This window comes from Salmo salar, chromosome ssa01, assembly GCF_905237065.1.
Source record: "Salmo salar chromosome ssa01, Ssal_v3.1, whole genome shotgun sequence".
NCBI classification, from domain to species: Eukaryota; Metazoa; Chordata; class Actinopteri; order Salmoniformes; family Salmonidae; genus Salmo; species Salmo salar.
The window spans coordinates 39212062-39240005 of NC_059442.1; the positions used below are offsets into that span (position 1 = coordinate 39212062).

A 27944-nucleotide genomic window follows, 5' to 3' on the forward strand; every position below is an offset into this window, starting at 1 on the left:
CATTGAAAAGTTAACTGTGTATCAGTCAAGATCTAAAATATACTGTGCTTTTTGTCAATGTAATAGTAAGGCTGATTGTGTGTATCTTGGTGTAAAGTCATAGTTTAATGTACAAAAAGACAGAATAACTGGAAATAAAATGGGTAGAAAAGTTAATTGAGATATGAACTTCAATCCAATTCTGCTCCATTAAGTCATGCTAGTAAGCGTCCGTTCGTTTTCAGAAACTTCACTAGAGGACAGTAGTGAGTGACCAACCCTCCACAACCAACTTGCCAGTCTGAAATCTGTACACGAGGACAGGGCAGGAGGCAGCATGGTGGTCGAAATATAAAAATCACACATTAATGAACGCGTCCTCATCCCTAACTTCTTGCTGCAAGGTATCCATCGAGTCCCCCTGCCTCCCACCGTCCTCTTCAGTGCCATTACAGGTAGGGCCAATGATGTAGCGGTAGTCTCCACCGATAGCCAGAGCTGCCCCAGAAGACACCGCTAGCCAGTCTCTCTCATCTTCCTCCATCCCCACACACTGCCAGGGCATTCCTGACCACGAGGGGTCCTTCCTTGGGCCCAGTGCCCCTGCCCCCTGCTCCCCCTTGTCATTCTCCAGGTTAACGTAGAGAAGGGCCTCCTTAATGCAGCTAGGCCCTGGGGATAGGCTGGCCCACAGCCCTTCCAGCTGGTCAATCAGGTGGAGGAAACTGGGGCGGCACTTGGGAACAGGGCTCCAGCAGCTATGCATGATCTCGTAACTGGGAAAAGAAAGGAAGACGATTCGAAATGTCACGTCGTTATTGTAAAGTAATGTGTTCTCAATGAGTTACCTGGTTAAATAGGCAGTAAAATATACAAACTCATGATTAAATCATTTTCATTCATCTGGCACCAATGATGATAATTAGATTGTTTTAGTCATTTGAAAAGTATAGCACCGATTCCATCAGTTCTGATGAAGGCCTTGCAGGCTGATTTTCAACGCCAGAGAATTTTCTATCAGACCCAGTGGACCACTTACATGTCGTCTCGGCAGTCAGGTGGCTGTTTGAGCCTCTCTCCCTTGATGAGGTACTCGTAGATTTCGGAGTTCTCCACGCCGGGGTAGGGGGTCTGCCCCCGTGCCATGATCTCCCACATGGTGACTCCAAACGCCCACTGTGGGAAAACGGAGTCAGTCAATTAACTTCTGGGGCCACTAAAAAGGCAAAAATAAGGAATTGACAGTTCCAAAAACATAATCAACATATCTATTAAACAGGGACTCAGTCAGTGAACTTCTGTGGCCACTACATGGTTTAAAAATTCAAAAATGAAATTGATTGGTCTGGAAATAAAATCAACATCTTATCCACGATGCATTGAATTGCATTACAAAACACAAATGTAATCCTTTTCACAAAGAGGATTTCAAGATGGGGATCCCGAACTGAAATACTCCTGCCCTACAGTGTCACCATCATTTAGAAAGTGAAGATACGAGTTTGTGTGTACTGTGACCACTATGAGGGTGCGTCCATCTTTGTATATACCACATCACTCTGAGTAGTGTAGACATTGTCAGCAAGGCTCTCCAGTGCTATCCACTTGACAGGCAGCTTTGAGACAGATCCTTGTCTGTAGTAGTCGCCACTGTAGATTTTCTTTGACAGCCCAAAGTCTGCCACACAGACTGTCAAGTTTTCACTAAGCCTATGAACAAAGGAGAGGAGATGGTCACAATCTAACCCACAAGTAAGATAACGCTCTAGTAAATTCAGTGTAAACCATATTAGAGGGAGTCCCAGTTAGGAAAGAGTAAAGTGATGGGTTGCCATATTCCCCATTTAGTGCACTAGTTTTGACCAGGGCCCTACAGGGAGTATGGTGCCATTTGGGACAAAGCCACAGTCTACTGTGCTCGTAGATTCTCACATGCAGTTGCGCGCAGCCAGATCTCTGTGTATGATGCTTTTGTTGCTCAGGTACGCCATTCCACGAGCGATGTCCAACATGAACTGTATGAGCATCTGCAGTGACACGGTCTGTGTAAGGGAGAGACAACAACATTTTGTTAAAACATGATTTGAAGCTATACAAAAAGTCTACTATGAAAATAAATAATAATTTGGGCCCACAGGTCAACCTGGTCTTTCCTCTAGTCCATAACAGGAAATAAATAAATGATTTAAAACATTCTGTATGTAAACTGTCAAACGTAACAGTAGAAGACCTTGAGTTCTCTGGACACACATTGGGCGGAAATGTATTATAGATGGTGTTATAGGGTTAGTGTACAAAACATTAGTAACATCTGCTCTTTCCATGACAGACTGTCCAGGTGAAAGCTATGATCCCTTATTGATGTTACCTGTTAAATCCACTTCAATCAGTGTAGATGAAGGGGAGGAGACAGGTTAAAGAAGGATTTGTAAGCCTTGAGACAATTAAGACATGGATTGTGTACGTGTGCCACTCAGAGGGTGAATGGGTAAGACAAAAGCTTTAAGAGCCTTTGACCAGGGTATGGTAGTAGGTGTCAGGCACACCGGTTTGAGTGTGACAAGAACTGCAACACTGCTGGGTTTTTCACGCTCAACGGTTTACCGTGTGTATCAAGAATGGTCCACCACGCAAAGGACATCCAGCCAACTGGACACAACTGTGGGACGCATTGGAGTCAACATGGGCCAGCATCCCTGTGGAACGCTTTCAACACCTTGTGGAGTCCATGCCCCGACAAATTGAGGCTGTTCTGAAGGCAAAAGGGGGTGCAACTCAATATTAGGAAAGTGTTGCTAATGTTTTGTACACTCAGTATCTATTTTAGGATGCATACAAGTGTGTATAAAATGTATAGGGGGCACTCACAAAGGGCTCGTCTCCAAGGCGGGACAAGAGCAGAAATGTGTGAAGGTCCCCGTGCTTCATGAATGGCAGGATAACCATGGGGATGGGCAACCGTTGCTGAGGCCGACTGTGCAAACTCACTCCTGGAGGACCAAAATATATTCAATATAATCAACAACTCACTGCATTGCGTTGCTGTAATGACACAGTTACAACTCTTCCTCTGAACCTAAGTAGCCTACTTGTTGTACTCGTTTGTAGAAGATAGTATTATTTGTAATCTGGTAATGCCTTTCGTAAGTAAAGTTGTAATGAATTGAATTGAAATAAAATTTAGCCAAAGTCATGTGTTTCTTTATTCACTACTAACCAATGAGCTGGATGACATTGGGATGATCGAAGTCCTTCATATGAGAAGCCTCCTTCAGGCACTGTTCAATATCACATGATGAGTTGATATCCGCTGATGGAACAAAAATGACAGAAAACAAAGTTATCACTACTTGCAAGGACGTATTAGTTCAGATCAGGGGTGAAAGTAAGCCGGCAAAATAAATAGTGGGGGCATGCCGTAGGCCTACCGGTAAAACATGAGTCTATCACAATAATTAAAAAGATGCCAAGAAGAACTGTAGGATATTACACCATTGTTTATCATTAGCCTACCACATGTCAGTGTCATTAAAAATGTGAGAATGGACTTGAAAACGTGTGGAAGTATGCTCATATATATATATATATATATATATATATATATTACTTTCACTTTTAAAATGTATAACCTTTTTTAAAATGTGGCATAAACACAACCAGTCATGATGTTTTCATCTGATTGTCAAAAGATCACGTCAAACGGCTTCTATAAGCCTGGGTACCTGCGCACGTTCATCCACTCTAAATAAATAAATATTTATTTGTTTGTTTGTTTGTTTATTTATTTAGAGTGGGTGAACGTGCGCAGGTACCCAGGCTTATAGAAGCCGTTTGACGTGATCTTTTGACAATCAGATGAAAACATCATGACTGGTTGTGTTCATGCCACATTTTAAAAAGGGTAATACATTTTAAAAGTGAAACAAAATATGTTTACTATTAGTCCCACAGCGTACCTTTGAAATGAATAGGGATTCTGTAATTCTATGATTAGGCCCAAGCGTGTGCACACGTACAAAGGAAGTTCCATAACGGGAAGAAATCTACTTTCACCCCTACTTTCAACTGTATCAATATAATATCCACTGACCGTACACATTCATATAAAAAGGCAGTTAAAATGTACAGTCTATAGTCGCTCACTCACTTTTGAGCACCTTCACTGCAACTTTCTGTACAGTACTGTCCTCCATCTTTAGGAAGGCCTCACGCACTGAGCCAAACTCACCTACTCAAACACAGAAAAAATTAATAAAATCACTGGCACATTAATTCTGGGACAATAAACACTTTGGCTACAATTCAACATATTCCAAAACATCACAACACAGACATGAGGTCTGCCTTGTTATTTAGCAATACACAGTCATGATTATAGGCCATGCCAGACGTTAGTAAATGTTTTCCTTTGCAGTCGCCAGCATCTACCACATTCTTTCAACATGTCTACTTTCAGTCAACACTTTTAAGGGTGTGAGCTAGTTTGTATAGAAACAGTACACAAGGAAGCCCTCACTAACCTTTTCCCAGCATGTGTCCGAGGGTCAGTAGTCTTTCTGGGATCAGGACGTCTTGCAGTTTGGCCTTTAGATCGTTACTGATACCCAAGCTGTCCACTGGTGGGAGACACCGATTGAATTCATTATTCACCACCAAGGTCCACTGACTACAAGCACGTGTCAACAGAGGGTGGCACCTTTATTTGTGGAGGCCGCAAGCCAAACACGACTGCCTTTACTTACAGCTAGATTCTGGGAGCTCGGGGCAGGTCCTGTTGAATGACCTGGCTGCAGTGAAAGACACCAAGCGCTCATTCCCTGGGGGCTTGAAGACAGACCTGCAATGACAAGCGGAGTCGTTCATTCACATACTGTATGGGCGCCGGTAGGCCGACTGTCTGCAGTATCTACCAGAATCAGAGGCCTTGCTTGAATACTTTATGACTGCACTGTTATTCCTGCTTTGCCTTGGTTTAGTAACCTTGCAGTAAAGTCGCTCCTGTTCGAATACTTGTAAAATGCATCCTTCCTTCCTTCCTTGGGGTAATCTACTGATCTGACAAAGACATTGGTGAACGGAATGTAGTGGAAACCTTGCTTTCCCTCATCCAATCATGTCAGCTCAGTGATAACTTTAAGGAAGGGATGAAAGGAAGGTAAGTTGCAGTCATAAAGTATTCAAACAATGCCTCTGATTCTGGTAAATACTGCAGACCGTAGGCCTATATGTAAAGTCAGTGTACTTGGGGGGGGAACCTGGCAGCTGTTTACAGTAGGTCAGTCAATTCATTAAAATACTGCTTTCAGCCCATGCAAATTCATTTAAACAGAAAATGTTTATTTGAAAGGCTTTGGCCTGGTCTAGTAAGAGCAATGGTAGCATACCCAAACTGTGTCTCCTTCCCTCTGCGGTGCACTAGGACTGTCAAGAGAAGCCCCACCACGGTGGCCACCAGCAGGCCCAACAGAAGACCCACCCACATATGGCCTCTCTGCATCTGGGCTGCCAATGCTGTGTGGAACACACACACACACACCATTACAAACTGGCTTTACATACAGCACAACGCCCTGTCACCTTCAAATTTGGAACATAAGTTTTAAAACAACTAGAGTGACAGGGCTTATAATGGAGACTGAGATGGGCTCACTGACCTGAGGCGGGCTTGACCAGTACAGGCTGGCTCCAGGGCCCACAACCAGCCACTGTACACGCTGACACCTGGAAGGTGGCGTTGAAGAAACGACCTCCACCAGACAAGTGGGCCACATTCTCTTTAAAGAACAGAGCCTCCTGGAACACAACAACCAAAGTATGTCAGTGTGTATGGTCTGTATAAGACATGCTTTGAGTTTAAAAAACTTAAACAAAGCTTCCATCGCAAGGGAATGCTGGCCTTTTAAAATGTTTTACACAACACACATTGTGCTTTGGAACTGCTGAATACTGAGAAAAAGGAAAACAATCAGTTGGATACTTTTCTTTGGCACCACAGGAACACAATACGAATGTGGCCTTTCTATGCTTGAGGCCCTGGGTCTCAATCCCGCCCTGTGCAATTGGGTCTCGGACCACCTGACAGGCCACCTCCAGTTGGTGAAGGTAAGAAACAAAATCTCTACTTCGCTGATCCTTAACACGGTGGCCCCACAAGGGTGTGTGCTCAGCCCCCTCCTGTACTCCCTGTTCACCCATGACTGCGTGGCCATGCACGCCTCCAACTCAATCATCAAGTTAGCAGACGACACAACAGTAGTAGGCTTGAGTACCAACAACGACGAGACAGCCTACAGGTAGGAGGTGAGGGCCCTGGGAGAGTGGTGCCAGGAAAATAACCTCTCACTCAACGTCAACAAAAATAAAGGAGATGATCATGGACTTCAGGAAACAGCAGAGGGAGCATCCCCCATCCACATCAATGGGACAGTAGTGGAGAAGGTGGACATTTTTAAGTTCCTCTGCGTACATGTCACTGACAAACTGAAACGGTCCACCCACACAGACAGTGTGGTGAAGACACAACAGCGCCTCTTCAAACTCAGGAGGCTGAAGAAATTTGGCTTGTCACCTAAAACTTTTACAGATGCACAATTGAGAGCATCCTGTTGGGCTGTATCACCGCCTGGTACGGCAACTGCACCGCCCACAACCGCAGGTCTCTCCAGAGGTTAGTGAGGTCTGCACAACGCATCACCGGGGTCAAACTACCTGCCCCCCAGGACACCTACAGCACCCGATGTCACAGGAAGGCCGAAAAGATCATCAAGGACAACAACCACCCGAAACACTGCCTGTTCACCCCGCTACCATCCAGAAGGCGAGGTCAGTACAGGTGCAAAGCTGGGACCGAGAGACTGAAAAACAGCTTCTATCTCAAGGCCATCAGATGTCTCAAGTTTTGAGGGAGCGCGCAATTGGCATGCTGACTGCAGGAATGTCCACCAGAGCTGTTGCCAGAGAATTGAATGTTCGTTTCTCTACCATAAGTCGACTCCAACGTCGTTTTAGAGAATTTGGCAGTACGTCCAACTGGCCTCACAACCGCAGACTACGTTTAACCACACCAGCCCAGGACTTCCACATGCAGCTTCTTCACATGCGGGATTGTCTGAAGGGGAGCTGAGGAGTATTTCTGTCTGTAATAAAGCCATTTTGTGGGGAAAAACTTGTTCTGAATAGCTGGGCTCCCCAGTGGGTGGGCCTATGCTCTCTCAGGCCCACTTAGGGCTGTGCCCCTGCCCAGTCATGTGAAATCCATAGATTAGGGCCTAATGAATTTATTTCTATTGACTAATTTCCTTATATGAACTGTAACTCAGTAAGATCTTTGAAATTGTTGCATGTTGCGTTTATATTTTTGCACAACTCAATTTGTTTATCAGAGTCTCATTTCATACAAGCACATTTTCGTCCACGTTCCTTCTCCTCGCCGCCTCTCCTCGATTACCTTTTTCAAACGGAGGCGAGAGAGGACAGAGGAGTTGAGCAAACCCAATTGAGAAAAGGCCTAAGTGTGCAGCCAGAGACTTGTCTGCAGCACTGCCTGCACCTTAGCTACCTTCTCCGGTGTGTGATAGATTTCTCCAGCGTGTACAGGTGTATGAGACTGTCTCTCCAGTGTGTACATACAGTTGTATGAGGCTGTATCCTACCTGTCCTTCTCCTCCCAGGTTCCACTGGACTTTGTAGGCCATCAGTTTTCCCTGCAGCTCATCGTCCTCCAAGGTCGCCCAGTTCATGGACAGCTGCTGCTCTGTTAGGTCAAAGGTCAGGTTCCGGGGGGCAGCAGAGGGCACTGGGGAGGAATAACATACAGGGAGATAGTGTCAATGAAAACCCCTACATTTAACACCTTACATTTGATCATAAAGAACATTATAAAAAGGTAGTTTGGTATACAATACCAGTCAAAAGTTTGGACACACCTACTCATTCAAGGGTTTTTCTTTATTTTTACAATTTTCTACATTGTAGAATAATAGTGAAGACATCAAAACTATGAAATAACACATATGGAATCATGTAGTAACCAAAAGTGTTAAACAAATCAAAATATATTTTAGATTTGAGATTCTTCAAAGTAGCCACCCTTTGCCTTGACAGCTTTGCACACTCTTGGTATTCTCTCAACCAGCTTCATGAGGAAGTCACCTGGAATACATTTCAATTAACAGGTGTGCCTTGTTAAAAGTTAATCTGTGAAATCTTTCCTTCTTAATGCGTTTGAGCCAATCAGTTGTGTTGTGACAAGGTAGGGGTGGTATACAGAAGATAGCCCTATTTGGTAAAAGATCAAGTCCATATTATGGCAAGAACAGCTCAAATAAGTAAAGAGAAACAACAGTCCATCATTACTTTAAGACATGAAAGTCAGTCAATGTGTAAAATTAAGAACTTTGAAAGTTTCTTCAAGTGCATCGCAAAAACCATCAAGCGCTATGATGAAACTGGCTCTCATGAGGACTGCCACAGGAAAGGAAGACCCTGAGTTACCTCTGCTGCAGAGGATAAGTTCATTAGAGTTCACTGCACTTCAGATTGCAGCTCAAATAAATGCTTCAGAGTTCATGTAACAGACACATCTCAACATCAACTGTTCAGAGGAGACTGTGAATCAGGCCTTCATGGTTGAATTGCTGCAAAGAAACCACTACTAAAGGACACCAATATGAAGAAGAGATTTACTTGGGCCAAGAAACACGAGCAATGGACAATAGACTGGTGGAAATCTGTCCTTTGGTCTCATGAGTCCAAATGTGAGATTTTTGGTCCCAACTGCCATATCTTTGTGAGATGCATGGTTGGTGAACAGATGATCTCGCATGTGTGGTTCACGCCGTGAAGCATGGAGGAGGTGGTGTGGGGGTGCTTTGCTGGTGACACGGTCTGTGATTTATTTAGAATTTAAGGCACACTTAACCAGCATGGCTACCACAGCATTCTGCAGCGATACGCCATCCCACCTGGTTTGCGCTTAGTAGGACTAGCATTTGTTTTTCAACAGGACAATGGCCCAACACACTTCCAGGCTGTGTAAGGGCTATTTGACCAGGAAGGAGAGTGCTGCATCAGATGATCTGGCCTCCACAATCACCCGACCTCAACCCAAATGAGATGGTTTGGGATGAGTTGGACCGCAGAGTGAAGGAAAAGCAGCCAACAAGTGCTCTGCATATGTGGGAACTCCTTCAAGACTGTTGTAAAAGCATTCCAGGTGAAGCTGGTTGAGAGAATGCCAATAGTGTGCAAAGCTGTCATCAAGGCAAAGTGTGGCTACTTTGAAGAGCCTAAAATATATTTTGATTTGTTTAACACTTTTGTTTACTACATGATTCCATATACATTATTTCATAGTTTTGATGTCTTCACTATTATTCTACAATGTAGAAAATAGTATAAAAAAAGAAAAACCCTTGAATGAGTATGTGTGTCCAAACTTTTGACTGGTACTGTATGTCAATGCTGTCATTGTAAACTTGTGCTACTGCCATCAAGCAGTTAATTATTTAAAATACCATCTGCTCTAAAACTCAGGAGAGATTTGCAGGGAGAGGGAAATCACTAATCAATCAGTGTCTTTGACCTAACAGCACTCACTAAAAATTGGTTGATCTCTAAGAGTGAGTTCACCCCCAAATGAGAGCCCATAGTCTCCCTGTAGTGGTATTCCTGACCAGCGTGTGGGGACACTGAGGCAACAGGCCTTCGTTCAGCACTGCAACACATTGATTTGGATTGAGGGCATGCACAGTGGTTCATTGTACCAACAGTACTGGAATCAACTGGCCTGTGTCCAGCACTGCCAGTTTACAAACAGGGTCACCCCCAGAAACCCCAACTGTACTGCTCCCCTCAGACTCCCTCCCATGACCACATCCTAAACTCTGCTGCATGTATGTACACCTTATCTCAACAACAAACCTTATTTAAAACCTATCAAATGAGGCTGCATCCTATATAGGATGTAGTTCATGTTCTAGTACTTTGACAGTGTAACAACTTTGAAAAGTTGGCTGTGATGCACAGAGGGCCAACAAACACGAAGCATGACGTTATATTCCCATTGTGATAAGGTTGCCACTCGCCATATTGTTGCATGAATCATCATGTGCTTTTGATGTCCAGCTGGTGAAGTGGTTGGTTGACAATGTGTGTATACTGGCACCCTATTCCCTATGTAGTGCACTACTTTTGACCGGGGCCCATAAATATTGCAATGCATAGGTGAATAGGGTGACATTTGGGGGCGCATCCAATGGCGAAAAACAGTTGATGAACAAAAGAGGTGATATGTCATTATGTATTCTATTGGCTGGATGCCCACCTGCTTCTGGTGTCTGAAAGTCCAGCCAGCCAGAGAATAGGGAGGTCCCAACCTCATTGTCACAGCACACTCTAACGCTGTAGTTGGAGTAGCAGCTCAGCCCACTGAGGATCTGTTGGAATGGTGGAACCTTTACACGCTGGTCCAGAAGGTCCACCTTCCTACCAGAGTTCTTAGACATCTGCAAGAGGTTTGAAGGAAGGAAAACGTTCCATAAGGGTTAAGTTCAAGGACAAATGTGAGAGCATGTGAAAAAAAATGCGTGACATGTCATCTATCTTTGAGGTGAAATTCTCATGTTTTCATTGGCAAATTCCTTAATTCAAAGAATTAAAAATAATAATACTCAAGGCGCTGCCCCCCCAAAAATAAATTATTATTTTCATTAGCTCAGTCTTGACAAAACACTAATCCAAGGCATGAATCTCAATTTTGATGGTTGTCACTCCCATCCTAAATTGCACTGACAGACGACTTTCAACAACAACATCTCTTAAAAATCTGTAAATACATTTAACTGCTGACTGAGAGTGTCAGTTTGCTTGCATATTCCATGACTGCTTTATTGAACATCCACATATAAGAATTCAGTCACAGGGTTATTTGGTTAAGAAATTTAGCCAAATCCACAGCACTGGCCGGCCATCTCAGTTGTGCCGGTTTGGTTCATTTTTATCTGTGGGACTGGAGTATTAGAATAGAACACAAATCTTTACCTGGATGGTGCAGGCCGACAGGTCAGAGTGTCCGTTGAAGCCAGGGCTCCAGGCCAGCGTGACATTATTCTCCACCATGTGGACCACCTGCACACCTTTAGGGGCTGCTGGGAGGTCTGCAGTCAAAGAAAAAGACTGGGTTTTAGATTTACCAACATCCAACTCTGTACAGAAGCTGGACGAGGAGCAGACAAGAATAGCTAAGAAACAGCAGCGTACTGCAATGTGCATTGACTTCATCAGGCAGCATATTCAATTTGAAAAACAAATGCCTTAGTCACACTGATGAGAGCACTGATAATTCATGAATTAGTCACCTTTAATGTGCACAGTGCCTGTTCGCGATACTGAGATACCTCTGGCATTCCTGGCTTCGCAGTAGAACTTGATGCTGTTATTCACACCTACATGGAAAGGGAACAGAGGTAGGAGGCATGTTAAGTGAGGTACGCAAACCAGAGCCCTTTAAAAAAAAGGTAGGGGTTCAGTCGATGCCAAAAGAGTGAATTAAACCAGTCCCCTGCTACTATGCCTGACCAACAGTTTGTTTCTCCCATGTAAATGAGTAAATTTCACTGTGAACAGTATGAAATGCATACCACAGTGGAGTACTATATATATATATATATAAAGTCCTGGGTCCTGTACATTCATTCTGGTGCTGTTGCAGACCATAAAGTAAACACTGGAATGTATCATCTGGATTTCCACAACCTCAGCGGCAACAGATGGTGAAATTGCCACATCTCCAGACTTCCTAGACATCTTTTGCACTGAAAAACCTGTATTTTATTCGTGCCTATCTTGGATAAGGATCTAAGGGTTTTCGAAACCACCAATTTGCACAAACCAGCTACTGAAACTACAGCACAGAAACACAAGGACTGCACAAGGAATAACTCCTAACCTAGACTGATTTGTTAAGCCTTGTATTAGTCCATGAAATCACTTTCCTTGAGCTAAACCTTCATGACAAATACAGTTACAGGAAGGCATGTGTTGTGTGTGTGTGTGTGTGTGTACAGTACACTGAACAATACCAGGCATTAAGGGCCACTTCCTGGTTAGTCATCCACTAACTGACATTCACAGAAAAACATGCCAGGGTCATAACAGGGAACCATCAGCTGGACTGAAACGCATCTGGTTACTCTCACATTCCAAGGAAACATCAGTCTCTGGTAGCCAGATAGGAAAACATCAGCACCTGTTAAGTGGAGTATCTGGCTACTTCATTCCTGACTCAGAGTTAGAACTCAGCAGCAAAGTCTTTGTATCCATCCCAAATGGCACCCACTTCCCTATTTAGTGCACTACTTTTGACCAGAGCCCTGTGGGCCAGTTAAATAGGACAGAGGAACTAAACCAGCTAAACATAAGTAGGAAATGAAGGAGGAGAGCCACTAAGGCGAAAGGCTTACATATCACGAGAAGGGAATGAATCAGACTTCTAATGAACAATCCAGTCAATCCACTCGTGTTGACTGGCTGGTGTCGACACGTATCAACAAACATTTACACTTGTACGCGTTCTCAACCAATTACAGCGCATTTCCACTCTTAAGTCATAACATTTGTTCTTTCTGATAAGGGGAATCATTACAGGTTTCCTTATCTATAGCCAAGAAGAAAACACGTCATACAGTGCTGTGCCCATAGAAAAAAAGCACTGTGTATTTACTGGTAGACATCAGCATAGCATAGACATAACATCTGAGTGTAAACCCTCAGAGGAAAGAGCAAGAAAGCCCTTCAGTAGCGTTCCACCCACTGAGAATAACCTTTGGCTTCGTTCTACCATTAAAACAGTTCCAACTCACGCACAAATCTCTAGCAGCTTGAAAGCCATAAAACCATGATCCCTTCCTTGCAATGTATGACTAATGTCTGAGTTGCTTTTACAACAGACGGATGGCAGGCCACCTTATTGAACTAACAGCACTAACAGTCTGATCTGACATTCTTGTGATTCATATGTCATTTTCTGGCTTGTTAAATCAATAGAGGATATTTCTCAATCGTCTTTCATCAGTTCCTGAAATCATCTGTCATTGTCACAAAATGCACTGGAGTTCCTGACGGTCCGCCCCCGGGTGGTGAAGGTAGGTGAAGGTAGGAAACAACATCTCCACTCTGCTAATCCTCAACACTGGGGCCCCACAAGGGTGTGTTCGCGACCCTCTCCTGTACTCCCTGTTCACCCACGACTGCGTGCCCATGCACGCCTCCAACTCAATCATCAAGTTTGCAGACGACACTACAATGGTAGGCTTGATGACCAACAACGACGAGATCCTTGGGTCCTCGGAGTGTGGCGTCAGGAAAATAACCTCTCACTCAATGTCAGCAAAACAAAAGAGATGATTGTGGACTTCAGGAAACAGCAAAGGGAGCACCCCCCTATCCACAGAGACAGGACAGCAGTGGAGAAGGTAGAAAGTTTTAAGTTCCTCGTTGTACATATCACCGACAAAGTGAAATGGTCCACGCACACAGACAGTGTGGTGAAGAAGGCGCAACAGCGCCTCTTGAACCTCAGGAGGCTGAAAAAAGGTGGCTTGTCACCAAAAACCCTCACTAACTTCTACAGGTGCACAATTGAGAGCATCCTGTTGGGCTGTATCACGGCCTGGTATGGCAACTGCACTGCCCTCAACCGCAGGTCTCTCCAGAGGGTGGTGCGGTCTGCACAACACATCACCGGGGGCAAAATACCTGCCCTCCAGGACACCTACAACACCTGATGTCACAGGAAGGAAAAAATAAATAAAAATCAGCAATCACAATAACCAGCCGAGATCAGTACAGGTGCAAAGCTGGGACCGTGAGACTGAAAAACAGCTTCCATCTCAAGGCCAGACTGTTAAACAGCCATCACGAGCACAGAGAGGTGGCTGCCTACCTATAGACTTGATATCATTGGCCACTTTAATAAATGGAACACTAGTCACTTTAATAATGCCACTTTAAGAATGTTTACATATCTTGCATTAGTCATCTCATATGTACAGTTGAAATCAGAAGTTTACATACACTTAGGTTGGAGTCATTAAAACTCGTTTTTCAACCACTCCACAAATGTCTTGTTAACAAACTATAGTTTTGGCAAGTCAGTTAGGACATCTACTTTGTACATGACACAATTGTTTACAGACAGATTATTTCACTGTATCACAATTCCAGTGGGTAAGATATTTACATACACCAAGTTGACTGTGCCTTTAAACAGCTTGGAAAATTCCAGAAAATGATGTCATGGCTTTAGAAGCTTCTGATAGGCTAATTGACATCATTTGAGTCAATTAGAGGTGTACCTGTGGATGTATTTCAAGGCCTACCATCAAACTCAGTGCCTCTTTGCTTGACATCATGGAAAAAATCAAAAGAAATCAGCCAAGACCTCAAAATAAATTGTAGACCTCCACAAGTCTGGTTCATCCTTGGGAGCAATTTCCAAATGCCTGAAGGTACCACGTTCATTTGTACAAACAATAGTACGCAAGTATAAACACCATGGGACCACGCAGCCGTCATACAGCTCAGGAAGGAGATGCGTTCTGTCTCCTAGAGATGAACATACTTTGGTGCAAAAAGTACAAATCAATCCCAGAACAACAGCAAAGGACCTTGTGAAGATGCTGGAGGAAACAGGTACAAAAGTATCTATATCCACAGTAAAACAAGTCCTATATCGGCATAACCTGAAAGGCCACTCAGCAAGGAAGAAGCCACTGCTCCAAAACCGCCATAAAAAAAGCCAGATTACGGTTTGCAACTGCACATGGTGACAAAGATCGTACTTTTCGGAGAAATGTGCTCTGGCCTGATGAAACAAAAATACAACTGTTTGGCCATAATGACCATCGTTATGTTTGGAGGAAAAAGGGGGAAGCTTGCAAGCCGAAGAACACCATCCCAACCGTGAAGCACAAGGGTGGCAGCATCATGTTGTAGGGGTTCTTTGCTGCAGGAGGGTCTGGTGCACTTCACAAAATAGATGGCATCATGAAGAAAGAAAATGATGTGGACATATTGAAGCAGCATCTCAAGACATCAGTCAGGAAGTTAAAGCTTAGTTGCAAATGGGTCTTCCAAATGGACAATGACCCCAAGCATACTTCCAACGTTGTGGCAAAATGGCTTTAGGACAACAAAGTCAAGGTATTGGAGTGGCCATTACAAAGCCCTGACCTCAATCCAATAGAAGATTTGTGGGCAGAACTGAAAAAACATGTGCGAGCAAAGAGCCCTACAAACCTGACTCATTTACACCAGCTCTGTCAGGAGGAATGGGCCAAAATTCACCCAACTTATTGTGGGAAGCTTGTGGAAGGGTACCCGAAATGTTTGTCCCAAGTTAAACAATTTAAAGGCAATGCTACCAAATACTAATTGAGTGTATGTAAACTTCTGACCCACTGGGAATGTGATGAAAGAAATGAAAGCTGAAATAATTCGCTCTACTATTATTCTGACATTTCACATTCTTAAAATAAAGTGGTGATGTAAAAAGGTGTATGTAAACTTCCGACTTCAACTGTATATATACCGTATCCTTCACTATCTATTCTTTACTATCTATTGCATCTTAGCCGCTCTGTCACTGCTCATCCATATATTTTATACATTCCCATCCCATTCCTTTACTAGATTGTGTGCATTAGGTTTTGTTGTGGAATTGTTAGATATTACCCATTAGATACTGCTGCATTGTCGCATCTAGAGGCATAAGCATTTCGCTACACTCGCAATAACATCTGCTAACCATGTGTATGTGACCAATAAAATTTGATTTGAGTGTCTGAGGGGAGGCATCTCAGATCTTCTCCTCCAATGTGTTTTGAGAAGAAGGCGAGGAGACAGGATGCACGGATTTGAAGACTAAAGAGACTGAGTAAAGACCAATGAGAAACAGCCCGGTAGAGACTTACCGTTAACATGGAGTACAGATGGCGAGGAGGTGGCATCACCCTTCTGTACTCCCCCCAGCCACCAGAGCACCTCCACAGGGTCCGGGGGGCCCACAGCAGCACACGTCAGGTTAAAGGGCAACCCAGGGAACGTGGCTACATCTTGGGGCTCAAGTATAAAGTTGGGGACACCTGGAGATGGATGGGAAGAGAGAGAGAGGGGTAAATCCATTTGAAATTAATTAATTTTTTGACAGCACCCCTTTTGATTTGAGCGAAACCTTCCATACATATGTGCCCATTGTAGAAGTGCTCAGAAAGTGACTTTTTGGACCGGAATGCCAAAACATTCAAGAGATAGAAGGTTCTTAAAGTTTGTCAATTATTTAAAAAATAAAATATAAAAAACATGCATTTGCATATGTTGTAGATTAGACCAACCCTAATTGGCATAATCTGAGGTTTTTGTGTTGTGCCCGCCATCGGTCCAATACAGGGTTGTTGTCATGTTTTGGCTGATAATTTCTATTCCCATTTTAATACATTTAAATGTCAACTTTCAAAATGGTACCACAAAGACGGTTGGAGGTCCGCACATCAGAGAATATTGACTTGAATGGGAATATCTGTTGTTTTAAATTATACTGTCAACCCTCCATAGGAAACCCATTGAAATCATAGAAATATAGAACGAATACACATGACCATTTAAGTTGACAGACGGTGGGTGGACCAGCAGCCATCTTTGAGGTAGTAATTAAAAAAGTTACAATTTCAATGGTGTACCAGATAAATTGCAGGGATAGAATTCGTAGAATGGACCCATTTCTAGGATTAAAATGTCACCCACCCTGTATTCAAGAGCTTGTTGTGTCTCAACCGATGGTGGGCACAACACAAAAACCTCAGATGTAAAGTAGGGTCTAAGCTACAACATACTCAAATATGAAGAAAAAATAACTAAAATCTGAATTTTTAGTTAACAAACTTTAAGAAGTCATAAAATAGTTTCACAACCCCGTTTGAAGCTTTAAATTATATCAAATTCAACCGTTTATGTTTTCCAGTGAAGAAGACTTGGATGTCTCATGGTATGAAGAACGGCTCAACTTTGAGCACCTTTATCTCCTGAATTGTTTGGCGTTCAGGTCCAATAAGTCACTTTCTGACCACTTCTTCCATAGGCAAACATGTATGGAAAGTTTTGTTTAAATCAAAAGGGATGTTCTCAAAAATTGAGTGAATTCAAATGGATTTACCAAGACACAGGCATACAGACAGAGGGATAAATGTATTGATTGATTTACCCTCGACTGTTATCCAGGCGGGCTCAGAGGAGATGGTCAAGCCATGGAACTCTACCTCACACCAGTACTTCCCTGCATCCTGCTGCTGGACAGACTTCACACTGAAACCACCCGGACAGACAGACACTCAGTGATTCCCCTAGTACTTTACATGAGATGCTAAATAATGCACATTTCAAAATGATAGAGGGGAAACCCATTAAGGAAACATTTAGGTAAAAGCCCATCACATAATTGTGTAGGAGAAGAAAAAGGACAATAAAACAAAGATAAATAACCTCGAGGATATGTTGAGAGATGGAGTAGGACACTAACTAATTGGATCAATGAACTAGCTTGGGGCAGGAGTACACTGTGCATTTGTGTTAGAAGTCACTCAGGAAACCATTGTGAGCATTGACAGGCCATATTCACACACCGGTTTGGTACATTACTTTCTAAACGTAATCCATTACAGTTACCTGTCCAATTGTAATCAGTAACGTAATCTGATTACATTCAGTTACTTTTAGATTGCTTTCCCCTTAAGAGGCATTAGAAGAAGACAAAAATATGTGTTACTGATTGATTTATCCTGCAATATATGTTGTTCAATGTTAAAGTTTACATAGCTGGCCATATATGGATGTTACATTTTACTTAATGGGTTGGTTATGTAGGCTTCTTCTAACCCATCGCTTTCTACTACATATAATAATACGATTAAATTCTATCTTTACATTTTTAAAAAAGTCTCAGAATTCCAGTCATTCCAATAAATGTTTTACCCCTTGATCTTCAAGAGTAGGACTTAGAAATATGGAAGTATAGATTAGCCAAATTGTTTTACCTGAGCATGACCTCAAAACTAAGGACTTATTAGCCAGCCCTAATCTGTTGTTTATGATTTTCTTGTCATGGAGGACTGATTGGGCTCATTGATATGAGTTGAAAAATGGATGCTGCCTCATGGAATGGCATGCTTTGAGCACTACTGAAAAGTGCTATTTGCATTTGCTATAGGCCTATTGTTACCTTTTTGTTGGTGACACTTTAATATCTTGATAACATGCAGCTGTTTAAAGAGCAAATCCACAGAGGAAACTATAACAAAATGGATGCCCCGCCTCTGTTTTGGTAAAAAGATGAGGGATGGGCCTGGAGAAATGTAACCGCTCTCAGATTAATAGACAGCGCTATGGATGCAAGGACTGTTTTAACCATGTTATGAGGCTATACGGTGTTTGTTGACATTTACAATGTTTACAAACATTGGAGTAAAACAAGCTTATATTTTGGGTTCTGATGTGACAGTTGAACTAAGCTCATGAGGCATTTCTAAGTTATATTATTCAAGAATCAAAGGACATATAATTTATAAATCCAAAAATGGATGTAGCAAATACAGATTGACCCTTTTTAATCCTATCAAAAGTGTGTGAGTTTGAGCATGTGTCCATTAGGCCTATGGATTTTTTTATTTTATTATTATCAGTGTGAATTTGTTGAGCAATAAAAGCCCCATTTTATTCCATAGGCTTGGATCTGCACTATGCAGCTGTTGCAAGAGCACAATTTTCCCTGGCTGTCCATTGGTTTCAAAAACAATGATTGATAGGCAGTTTAAACTTCTTGAATTCAACCATTATTGGGTTCAAATACACATTTAGATTTGTGAACAGCCATCCACAACAACCACAATCTATAAGGCGCAAATAGCTAAATGAGAGAGCTGCGTTGTGATTCACATCAATGCGCTATGTAGATATCAGTAAGTGATATCCGTATCGCCGTAGACTACACCACTCCTGTCATCCTTACCTCCAAGCGTTTATTCAAGTTGGATACTCTTTGGATGCCGACAGCAGTCGCACCATTGGAAGACATAGCATGGACTGTAGCCTACAAAAGCCTATTCCTGTTCTTTTCCCATGATCCATCAAACACATTTGGTGTGTCATCATAGTGGTCTCTGACTTGTGGTCAAACTCACTCAGGTGGAACAAATTTAAGATGTGCGCCCTTTTTCCAATGCTGATTTGAATGTCATTGAGAAAACAGAGAAGCGTCAAAGATTTCCCACAAACATCCTTTCTGAATTTAAAAAGTAATCTAGTTTTTCAAAAGTATCTGTAATCTGATTACATTATTTTTGCTGGTAACGGATTACAGTTACCTTTTTTTGTAATCCGTTCCTCCCCACCCTGCCCACTTCTGACACCAATCGTCACTAAACTCACCACTCCAACCAATGAAGGACTAGTCACTAGACCATAGAAATATGATAGAAATGTAGAATGATTTCTATCTATCACATCATTCTAGTTCTTTAGACTAGATACAGCATATGGTGAATGTCCCTGGTATCTAGGACATTCGTGTCTGTGTGATGAGCAGGAAACAGGAAAAATGTTTCAGACTTTAGAGAGTTAAAACTGAAGCCCTTTGCGCTTCAGTGCATGAGATGAACAGAAACGGCTACCACTGGCGATGCAAGTTCACTTTACCAGCAGGTCCAGCAGTCTGCCTCGAGCTTTACGTTACAGACACACGCAGCTGACTGCATTACAATCCACCCTGGCCCTCTTCAGGGTCTGGTTTACGGTAAGGGTAGACCCCTTGCTGTCTCCACTCCAGCAATGTTATTTACAGGTTTTTTATCTTTCTGAAAGGGATAAAGCCTCCCCAAGCCGATTATTAAACCTCCACCCAACACCACCCAAAACCTGCTGAAATCCTGTAAGTTCTACTCTGCCATATTTAGCAGACCTGCGTTAAAAACGATCTGAAATAATTCGCTTGAATAAGCTTACCCATTGCAATTTGAACCAATAGAAATTCCCAGAAGTGCAAACCCCACCTACATGGCATTCCAGGCAGGCTAAAGCAAACACTAAGTATTTGAAAGATTTAAAATAGTATTTAAACCCAGGTCTGATGTTGAGCCTCTTGGTGGTAAGGGTAGGTAACAACACATCCACCACGCTGATCCTCAACACAGGGGCCCCTCAGGGATGCGTGCTCAGTCCGTTCCTGTACTCCCTGTTCACTCATGACGGCACGGTTGCATCACTGCCTGGTACGGCAACTGCTCGGCCTCTGACCGCAAGGCACTACAGAGGGTAGTGCGGACGGCCCAGTACATCACTGGGGAAAAGCTTCCTGCTATCCAGGACCTCCATACCAGGTGGTGTCAGAGGAAGGCCCCCCAAAAAAATTCAAAAACTCTAGCCACCCTAGTCAGACTGTTTCTGCTGCTGCGTGGCAAGCGGTACCGGAGTGCCAAGTCTAGGTCCAAGAGGCTTCTAAACAGCTTCTACCCCTAAGCCATAAGACTCCTGAACACCGAATCAAATAGTTACCCATTTGACTATTTGCATTGCCCCCCCCCCCCCTTTTACACCGCTGCTACTCTCTGTTGTTATCATCTATGCATAGTCACTTTAATAACTCTACCTACATGTACATATTACCTCAATTAACCGGTGCCCCTGCACATTGACTCTGTACCGGTTCCCCCCTGTATATAGCCTCACTTGTTATTTTACTGCTGCTCTTTAATTATTTGTTACTTTTATTTCTTATCCGTATTTTTTAAAAATATCGTTGATTAGAGGCTTGTAAGTAAGCATTTCACTGTAAGGTCTACACCTGTTGTATTCGGCGCATGCGACTAATACAATTTGATTTGAGTCAGAGAGGGATGAAGTCTGCTCGTGTAAATTCAGTAACGTTGTCAGTCTGCCTTAAATCCAGTATTTAAGGCAGCCTGACAACATTAAATCCAGTATTTAAGGCAGCCCGACAACATTAAATCCAGTATTTAAGGCAGCCCGACAACATTAAATCCAGTATTTAAGGCAGCCCGACAACATTAAATCCAGTATTTAAGGCAGCCCGACAACATTAAATCCAGTATTTAAGGCAGCCCGACAACATTAAATCCAGTATTTAAGGCAGCCCGACAACATTAAATCCAGTATTTAAGGCAGCCCGACAACATTAAATCCAGTATTTAAGGCAGCCCGACAACATTAAATCCAGTATTTAAGGCAGCCCGACAACATTAAATCCAGTATTTAAGGCAGCCCGACAACATTAAATCCAGTATTTAAGGCAGCCCGACAACATTAAATCCAGTATTTAAGGCAGACTGACAACGTTATTGAATTCACACAAGAGCAAAGACTTTTGAAGGATTAAAAAAAAAGTGCTTTAAGTTACAATTCATGTTATTTGACCAGCTTTAGGATTAAACTTAGAAGCACTTTCTCTGACTTTTCAACTAACTGGACAGCTACTAATCTCCTGAAAAGCTGATCTGGTGATGGTGAGCTCAGTGCTTGGCAACACCCCAAGTAAAGGTTAGTTTGCTTACGATGATGATGCTTTGCAAAAACAGCCTCCAAATGATTTCTGGTGAAATGCATTGATTTCAGCAGTGTCAAATCCAATTTCTCTCTGTGCTTAGGTACTCCACTCCATCTGCTAGAACTATCTGTACCCGTCTTACCAGCCTAAACAATGATTAGAAATCTAAACTGAAGCATTACTCACCAATCCTTGCTCTTCCCACAAGAGCCAGAGTGACAGATAACAAGATAAAAGTCCAACATTGTGTTCTCACAATAAAGTAGGAGACTGAACCAAAGCACTGACCTGTGGAAGGTCTCCCAGTGGTGTTGCTCGATGGGGATGTACATCTGGTCCGTGCTGTACAGCTTCTCCCCGTCCTTCATCCACACGATCTCCGGCTCACTCAGGCCCTCGATGCAACAACCCAGGCGAGCCATGTTGCCCTGGGTTACTGTGAGGTTGGTGGGGTTCTTGGTGAACAGGAGTCCTAGAAGTCAAAGGTCAGGACACACCAGAGTTCAATGAGTCACTGATTATTAGCCTAAGTTCATTGTGGTTGTTTCTTCTTCACTAGGGGTCCTTCACTACTTTAAAATGGCGTGATGTGGAAGAAAAGATAATGGATGGGATCTAAGGCTACGTCAGACTCCAACACACAAGCAGTAGTGAGCATTACAGGAAAGCTAGCTGGATACCCCTGAAAAGGTAGCCTACAAAATGGTAAAGGGCAATTGCTTGGTAACAATTGCTGCTACTGACTTTTCACTTAAAATGTATGCCAAACAAAAACCATTAATTTCAAAGTTTAAGAAACCACACAACTGAACATTTTACAAAACCACATTTACTGGAAGAACTGTGCAGATGTAAAAGTTTGGTCACAGAATTTCTGTAAAATCCCTTTTTTTATGTGACCACATTTTCCAAAAACTTAAATATCTGCTCTGACTTACAATTCAAAGATGTCTGCAAAAATAATGGAGAGTCAGGTATGGCATGAAAGCTTGAGTTATAAGAATATATTTTGGTTATTGAACTACAGTAAGTGACGTGGATTTACACCCGGTAACAGAATTGCCGTAATGGAATTTCATCATGGGTCCCTGATCTTTACTACACAGAAATGCATAATTATGGATATGAATTTCATTTTCTTCATGGTGATGTATCCTAAATACGCACACAAAAGGTAGAAATATACAATATCCTCTTTTGCATATTTGGGAATTATTCTATACACTGGCTATTATTTTAATGAGCTCCGCCATCAAACAAGACCAAATTTGGTTGGTCCGGACCAAATCTGAACCAATCATAGATGTTAATGTTTCACATGTTTTTACATAAAAGTACAGCACAGTAGAGTTCAGTACAGTACACTATAGTATACTGTAGTGTGCTCTACTGTGTACTGTACAACCACTCTATTCTTCTCTACTGTACAGGACTATAATCTACTTTTATTTACTCTACTGAACTATACTAAACTTTTTTGTACTGTACTGTCCAAACTTATGAAACATAGACGTCGTATTCAGAAACACTATAGATAGAATGAAAGTAGTGTAGAAACCTACCAAAAAAAACTATTGGGCAACAACAAATCCAATCCCTTTTAGACAACTTCCTGGACAAAACGTTTTACTGCAATAGCGAATGTGTAAACTTGTTAGTAGAATGTCTAAACTGTATATTTGACCTTTCAGCTTCCCTATCAAATCTAAAAATGTCAAGCAGACAACCTAAGAAAATTAACAATGACAAATGGTTTGATGAAGAATGCAAAACCCTAAGAAACAAATTGAGAAACAGATCCAACCAAAAACACAGAAAACCTGGGCCTGTGCCTTCACTATGGTGAAAAACTAAAACAAAGAAATACACTAAGAAAAAAACAGTGGTGTAAAGTATTTAAGTAAAAATACTTGAAAGTACTACTTAAGTCATATTTTGGGGTATCTGTATTATTTATAGTTTTGACTACTTTTACTTCACTACATTCCTAACGAAAATTATATACTTTTTACTCCGTACATTTTCCCTGACACCCAAAAGTACTTGTTACATTTTGAATTTAAAATGTAAAAAAGTTCAAATGTAACCTTTATTTAACTAGGCAAGTCAGTTAAGAACAAATTCTTATTTACAATGACGGCCTACCAGGGATTGTCTAATTCAAACACTTATCAAGAGAACAACCCTGGTCATCCCTACTGCCTCTGATCTGGCAGACTCACTAAACACATGCTTTGTTTGTAAATAATGTCTGAGTGTTGGAGAGTGCCCCTGGCTAGCCATAGATAAAAATAAAAAGGTGCCGTCTGGTTTGCTTAATAAGGAATTTGAAATTATTTATACTTTTACTACTTAAGTATATTTCAGCAATTACATATACTTTTGATACTTAAGTATATTTAAAACCAAATACTTTTAGACTTATACTCAAGTAGTATTTTATTGGGTGACACACTTTTACTTGAGTCATTTTCTATTAAGGCATCTTTACTTTTACTCAAGTATGACAATTGGGTACTTTTTCCACTACTGAGAAAAAAGATAAATAAATAAATAAATCAGCTCAGTGTAATTGAAGAATTGAACCACTTCTGGGAAAATTGGCACACACTGAACAACACAAAAGCTACATATCCAAAATGGAGATAAACCACTTCTCAAATCTTTTCAGCTCTATAACAAAAGAACACACAGCAAAAACATGTACACCACCATTCAAAAGTTTGGGGTCACTTATAAATGTCCTGGTTTTTGAAAGAAAAGCACATTTTTTGTCCATTAAAATAACACCAAATTGATCAGAAATACAGTGTAGACATTGTTAATGTTGTTAATGACTATTGTAGCTGGAAACGGCTGATTTTTAATGGAATATCTACATAGGCGTACAGAGGCCCATTATCAGCAACCATCACTCCTGTGTTCCAATGGCACGTTGTGTTAACTAATCCAAGTTAGAGGAGAAAGAAATGCACACCTATTTAGGCGAGGTGCTGGCTAGCGGAGTGGAACACTTAAAAAAAATGTAAGGAGAGCCGCACAAGTTTATAATTTTAAAAGGCTAATTGATCATTAGAAAACCCTTTTGCAATTATGTTAGCACAGCTGAAGACTGTTCTGATTAAAGAAGCAGTAAAACTGTCCTTCTTTAGGCTAGTTGAGTATCTGGAGCATCAGCATTTGTGGGTTTGATTTCAGGCTCAAAATGGCCAGAAACAAAGCCCTTTCTTCTGAAACTCATCAGTCTATTCTTGTTCTGAGGAATGAAGGCTATTCCATGTGAGAAATTGCCAAGAAACTGAAGATCTCGTACAACGCTGTGTACTACTCCCTTCACAGAACAGCGCAAACTGTCTCTAACCAGAATAGAAAGAGGAGTGGGAGGACCCGGTCCAGAACTGAGCAAGAGGACAAGTACATTAGAGTGTCTAGTTTGAGAAACAGATGCCTCACAAGTCCTCAACTGGCAGCTTCATGAAATAGTACCCGCAAAACACCAGTCTCAACATCAACAGTGAAGAGACGACTCCGGGATGCTGGCCTTCTAGGCAGATGCTGGCCTTCTGTGTTATTTTGCCCATCGTAATCTTTTCTTTTTATTGGCCAGTCTGAGATATGGCTTTTTCTTTGCAACTCTGCCTAGAAGGCCAGTATCCCGCAATCGCCTCTTCACTGTTGGTATATATAACTTTACTTGTTACTTCTGTGAACTTTCATTATCCTCCCTACTCCTCAGTGAGAGAAATGATAAAATATCTTACAGATATGTGGGTTTTTGGTAATGGAATTACAAGACAGAAGGCAATGTTTCTTAAACACACAGAAGGCAGATATGTTATCCTAAAGTAAATATAGTAAATATAGGCCCAAGTGTAGATATTAGTTGGCAGATATTAGTTGGCATTAATGTGTTTTGATGTATTTCTAATGCATTTGAAGACTTTATCTGGTAGATGTTTTCTAAGACTCCTTTTCCATCTGCTTGACAAAAAAAAAAAATCTAAGCCTTTGCTTTAAAAGTCCCCCACAAACTAAAAATCCCCACAAGTTATTCAATGTGTGTCCAAAAATGGCACACGTGCAGGACTTTTATTTTGACATGAGGTAACCAGAGAGGAAGTTGGTCTACATCAGACCCATGTTTGGAAAGTCTGCTTAATAATATGATCTTTTAGATATTTTGTCTCACAATTCCCCCCATCATAATGACCAAGCGTCCTGCCCACCTGCACAGTGAGTTGAAATGGAATTGTATTTCATTTCTGGCTTCCCGCTGACTGTTTTTTTTGTGCAACCCTATACAATTTGGAGCAATACATTTGTGTTGCTAAAAGCAGGTAAATGAAGCCCTACCTTAAATTCTACAAGCAGAGTGAAAGTTATCATTATAGTGAATCTCCAGTCCACTGATTTTACTACCATATTGCTTTAAAAGGGGGGTAGGGAAAGACTTGGGTCAAATAGCCTACATAGGCCTATGGAAAATACTTGGGTCAAATGCATACTGTAGGCCAGGGCTCCCCAACTGGCAGCCCGCATTTGCCCCCCCAATGTTAAAAATATATATACACATTTTTTTAAAAACAATTGGGGGGGACACATAAGACTGTAAAAACACCAGGAAATCAACTACAAGTGATTTTAAGTAATCTGTTAGCAAGTATTCCCACTCACAATAGATAGACACGTGATCTTATACACACGTAAGCAAGGTTTGAAATGATTATGTTTTAGTCAAACATATCTGTTTGGGCTTTTTGCAGTCTACAAATTATTTGTAATTATGTCGACCATCCATTCCAGAAATCAAATCGACACCGCGACTGAGTCTAGTTGATGATCCCTGCAAGGCCTATGTAAAAATAGTCCCCTTTTAAATATTTGGGGCCAATGTAATAGTCCCAAAACAGCAAAGCCGAAAAATAAATTAAACCTCTGAAATACTTGAGTATTTCTCCGAATGTTTTGGACACAGGTCTGGATGGGGAATAAGCAAATTACCTAATTTTAGGAAGAAATGTGTGCCCATCCCTGGCTATGATCAGACACTTCCCTTGTCATTATGTCCTATTAAAAAACGTTGTTACAAATCATACTGTAACTTTTGGAGAGCGAAAACCCCACACTAGCACTCAATTGTGTGCAGAACAACTAAGCGGTGGACTTGGTCCCTTGTTTTGGACTATCAACCCCTGAAATAACATCGATCGTTGTTGACAAACATACGCTAAACGGAGTTCAATAGACTAATCAAAGTATAACCTAATTAGAAATTCCTGAGAAGTAGTCGTGCAGTCAAGGGATAATTATTCAAACTTACCATGGATTGCTCTACTACTTTGTGCCAAGAAGAGTATGATCCAAAGATAAATGGTCATCTTTTCAACATCTGGTTCACAGTTTGAGCCTTTTTTTCACAAATATACGAATTCCGAAGTTTTGAACAGTCGAAGCCCTGCGCTACATGTCCCTTCGGGCAGTGGCTCCAAAGTAGGTTTCCGCACCAGAAAGTCACTACTTTGAGATTTATAGGGAACAATTCACCCAGGCGCGATGATACAATTCGCCAAGACCGAAATACCAGTAAATTCCTGTCCGGGATGATAAACAAAGTATATGTTGTTTTCTTTACCCTCATTAAGTAACAGACCACACTTCTTTAGATAAGTTGACGTGGACTCCGTCTAGGGTGATTTACACGTTGTTTTTCTAGCCTCCTACTACATCAGGGGTGTATTCATTACGTCGGTTGAATTGCAACATAAATCCTTTACTCCAAACGGAAAACGTTTAACGAAAACGAGTTTCCACTGGACAAATTGAGTTAGGTCCCCCATTTGCTTCCGTTAGAAAAACGTTTTGCAACAGAATTATCGTAGTGAATAAGCCTCTGGACAAAACGCTCATGTCCTGAGGAATGTCAACGTGCATGACCGCCGCCTAGGGAGAGAGCTCGAGAAATACGATTCTCAGTAATGTGATATAATCACACTTTCAAAAAACATTTTCACAAATGAGTTTGAGTTAAATTAGGAAAATTGTGAGGATGTGTTCAACAGATCAACTGAAGATAATAAATAATACAAATCAAGTCGAAATAAGACTACCAATAATTTCATAATAATATAAAAGAGTATGCTTGCTAAGAGTCGAATGGATTAAACAAAGTATCAAAATCTGTTCGTGTAACACCTATTGAACCTACAGGGACACAGGCAATTGTATAGGCATTTGCATTTATTATATTTAATGGGAGAATTTGTAATGAGTTGCAGGGTATATTAGGTTACTGCATGTTGTACACAAAAATAAGGTTGTGACAATCTGATGTGAAGTGGTCTGAATACTGTACACTCGC

At 41.7% G+C, this 27944-nt stretch overlaps 1 protein-coding gene across 1 annotated transcript; it reads right to left on the minus strand.

Annotated features, from left to right (window-relative positions):
* Positions 1-86: 86 nt before the first annotated feature.
* On the minus strand, positions 87-27504 carry tyro3 (TYRO3 protein tyrosine kinase). The gene is made up of 19 exons (XM_014194866.2): positions 26907-27504; positions 21875-22058; positions 17237-17337; positions 15951-16121; positions 11337-11423; positions 11020-11135; positions 10304-10484; positions 7632-7774; positions 5634-5772; positions 5364-5490; positions 4722-4816; positions 4500-4595; positions 4127-4207; positions 3197-3289; positions 2848-2969; positions 1912-2021; positions 1530-1689; positions 1019-1155; positions 87-755 (listed from the first exon to the last, which is right to left on the minus strand). Exons 1-19 carry the CDS (start codon positions 26962-26964, stop codon positions 338-340), a joined length of 2619 nt encoding a protein of 872 aa, XP_014050341.1. The 5' UTR covers positions 26965-27504; the 3' UTR covers positions 87-337.
* Positions 27505-27944: the final 440 nt, after the last annotated feature.

What these genes read in the sequence shown, in the direction of transcription:
- tyro3 (XM_014194866.2), bottom strand. Translation starts at nt 26,964, where the DNA reads ATGACCATTTATCTTTGGATCATACTCTTCTTGGCACAAAGTAGTAGA. An exon ending in CAATGTCATCCAGCTCATTG is followed by an intron (nt 2,970 to 3,196) that starts GTTAGTAGTGAA and finishes TTGGTCCTCCAG; the next exon opens with GAGTGAGTTTGCACAGTCGG. An exon ending in ACACTACTCAGAGTGATGTG is followed by an intron (nt 1,156 to 1,529) that starts GTATATACAAAG and finishes GTTTTCCCACAG; the next exon opens with TGGGCGTTTGGAGTCACCAT.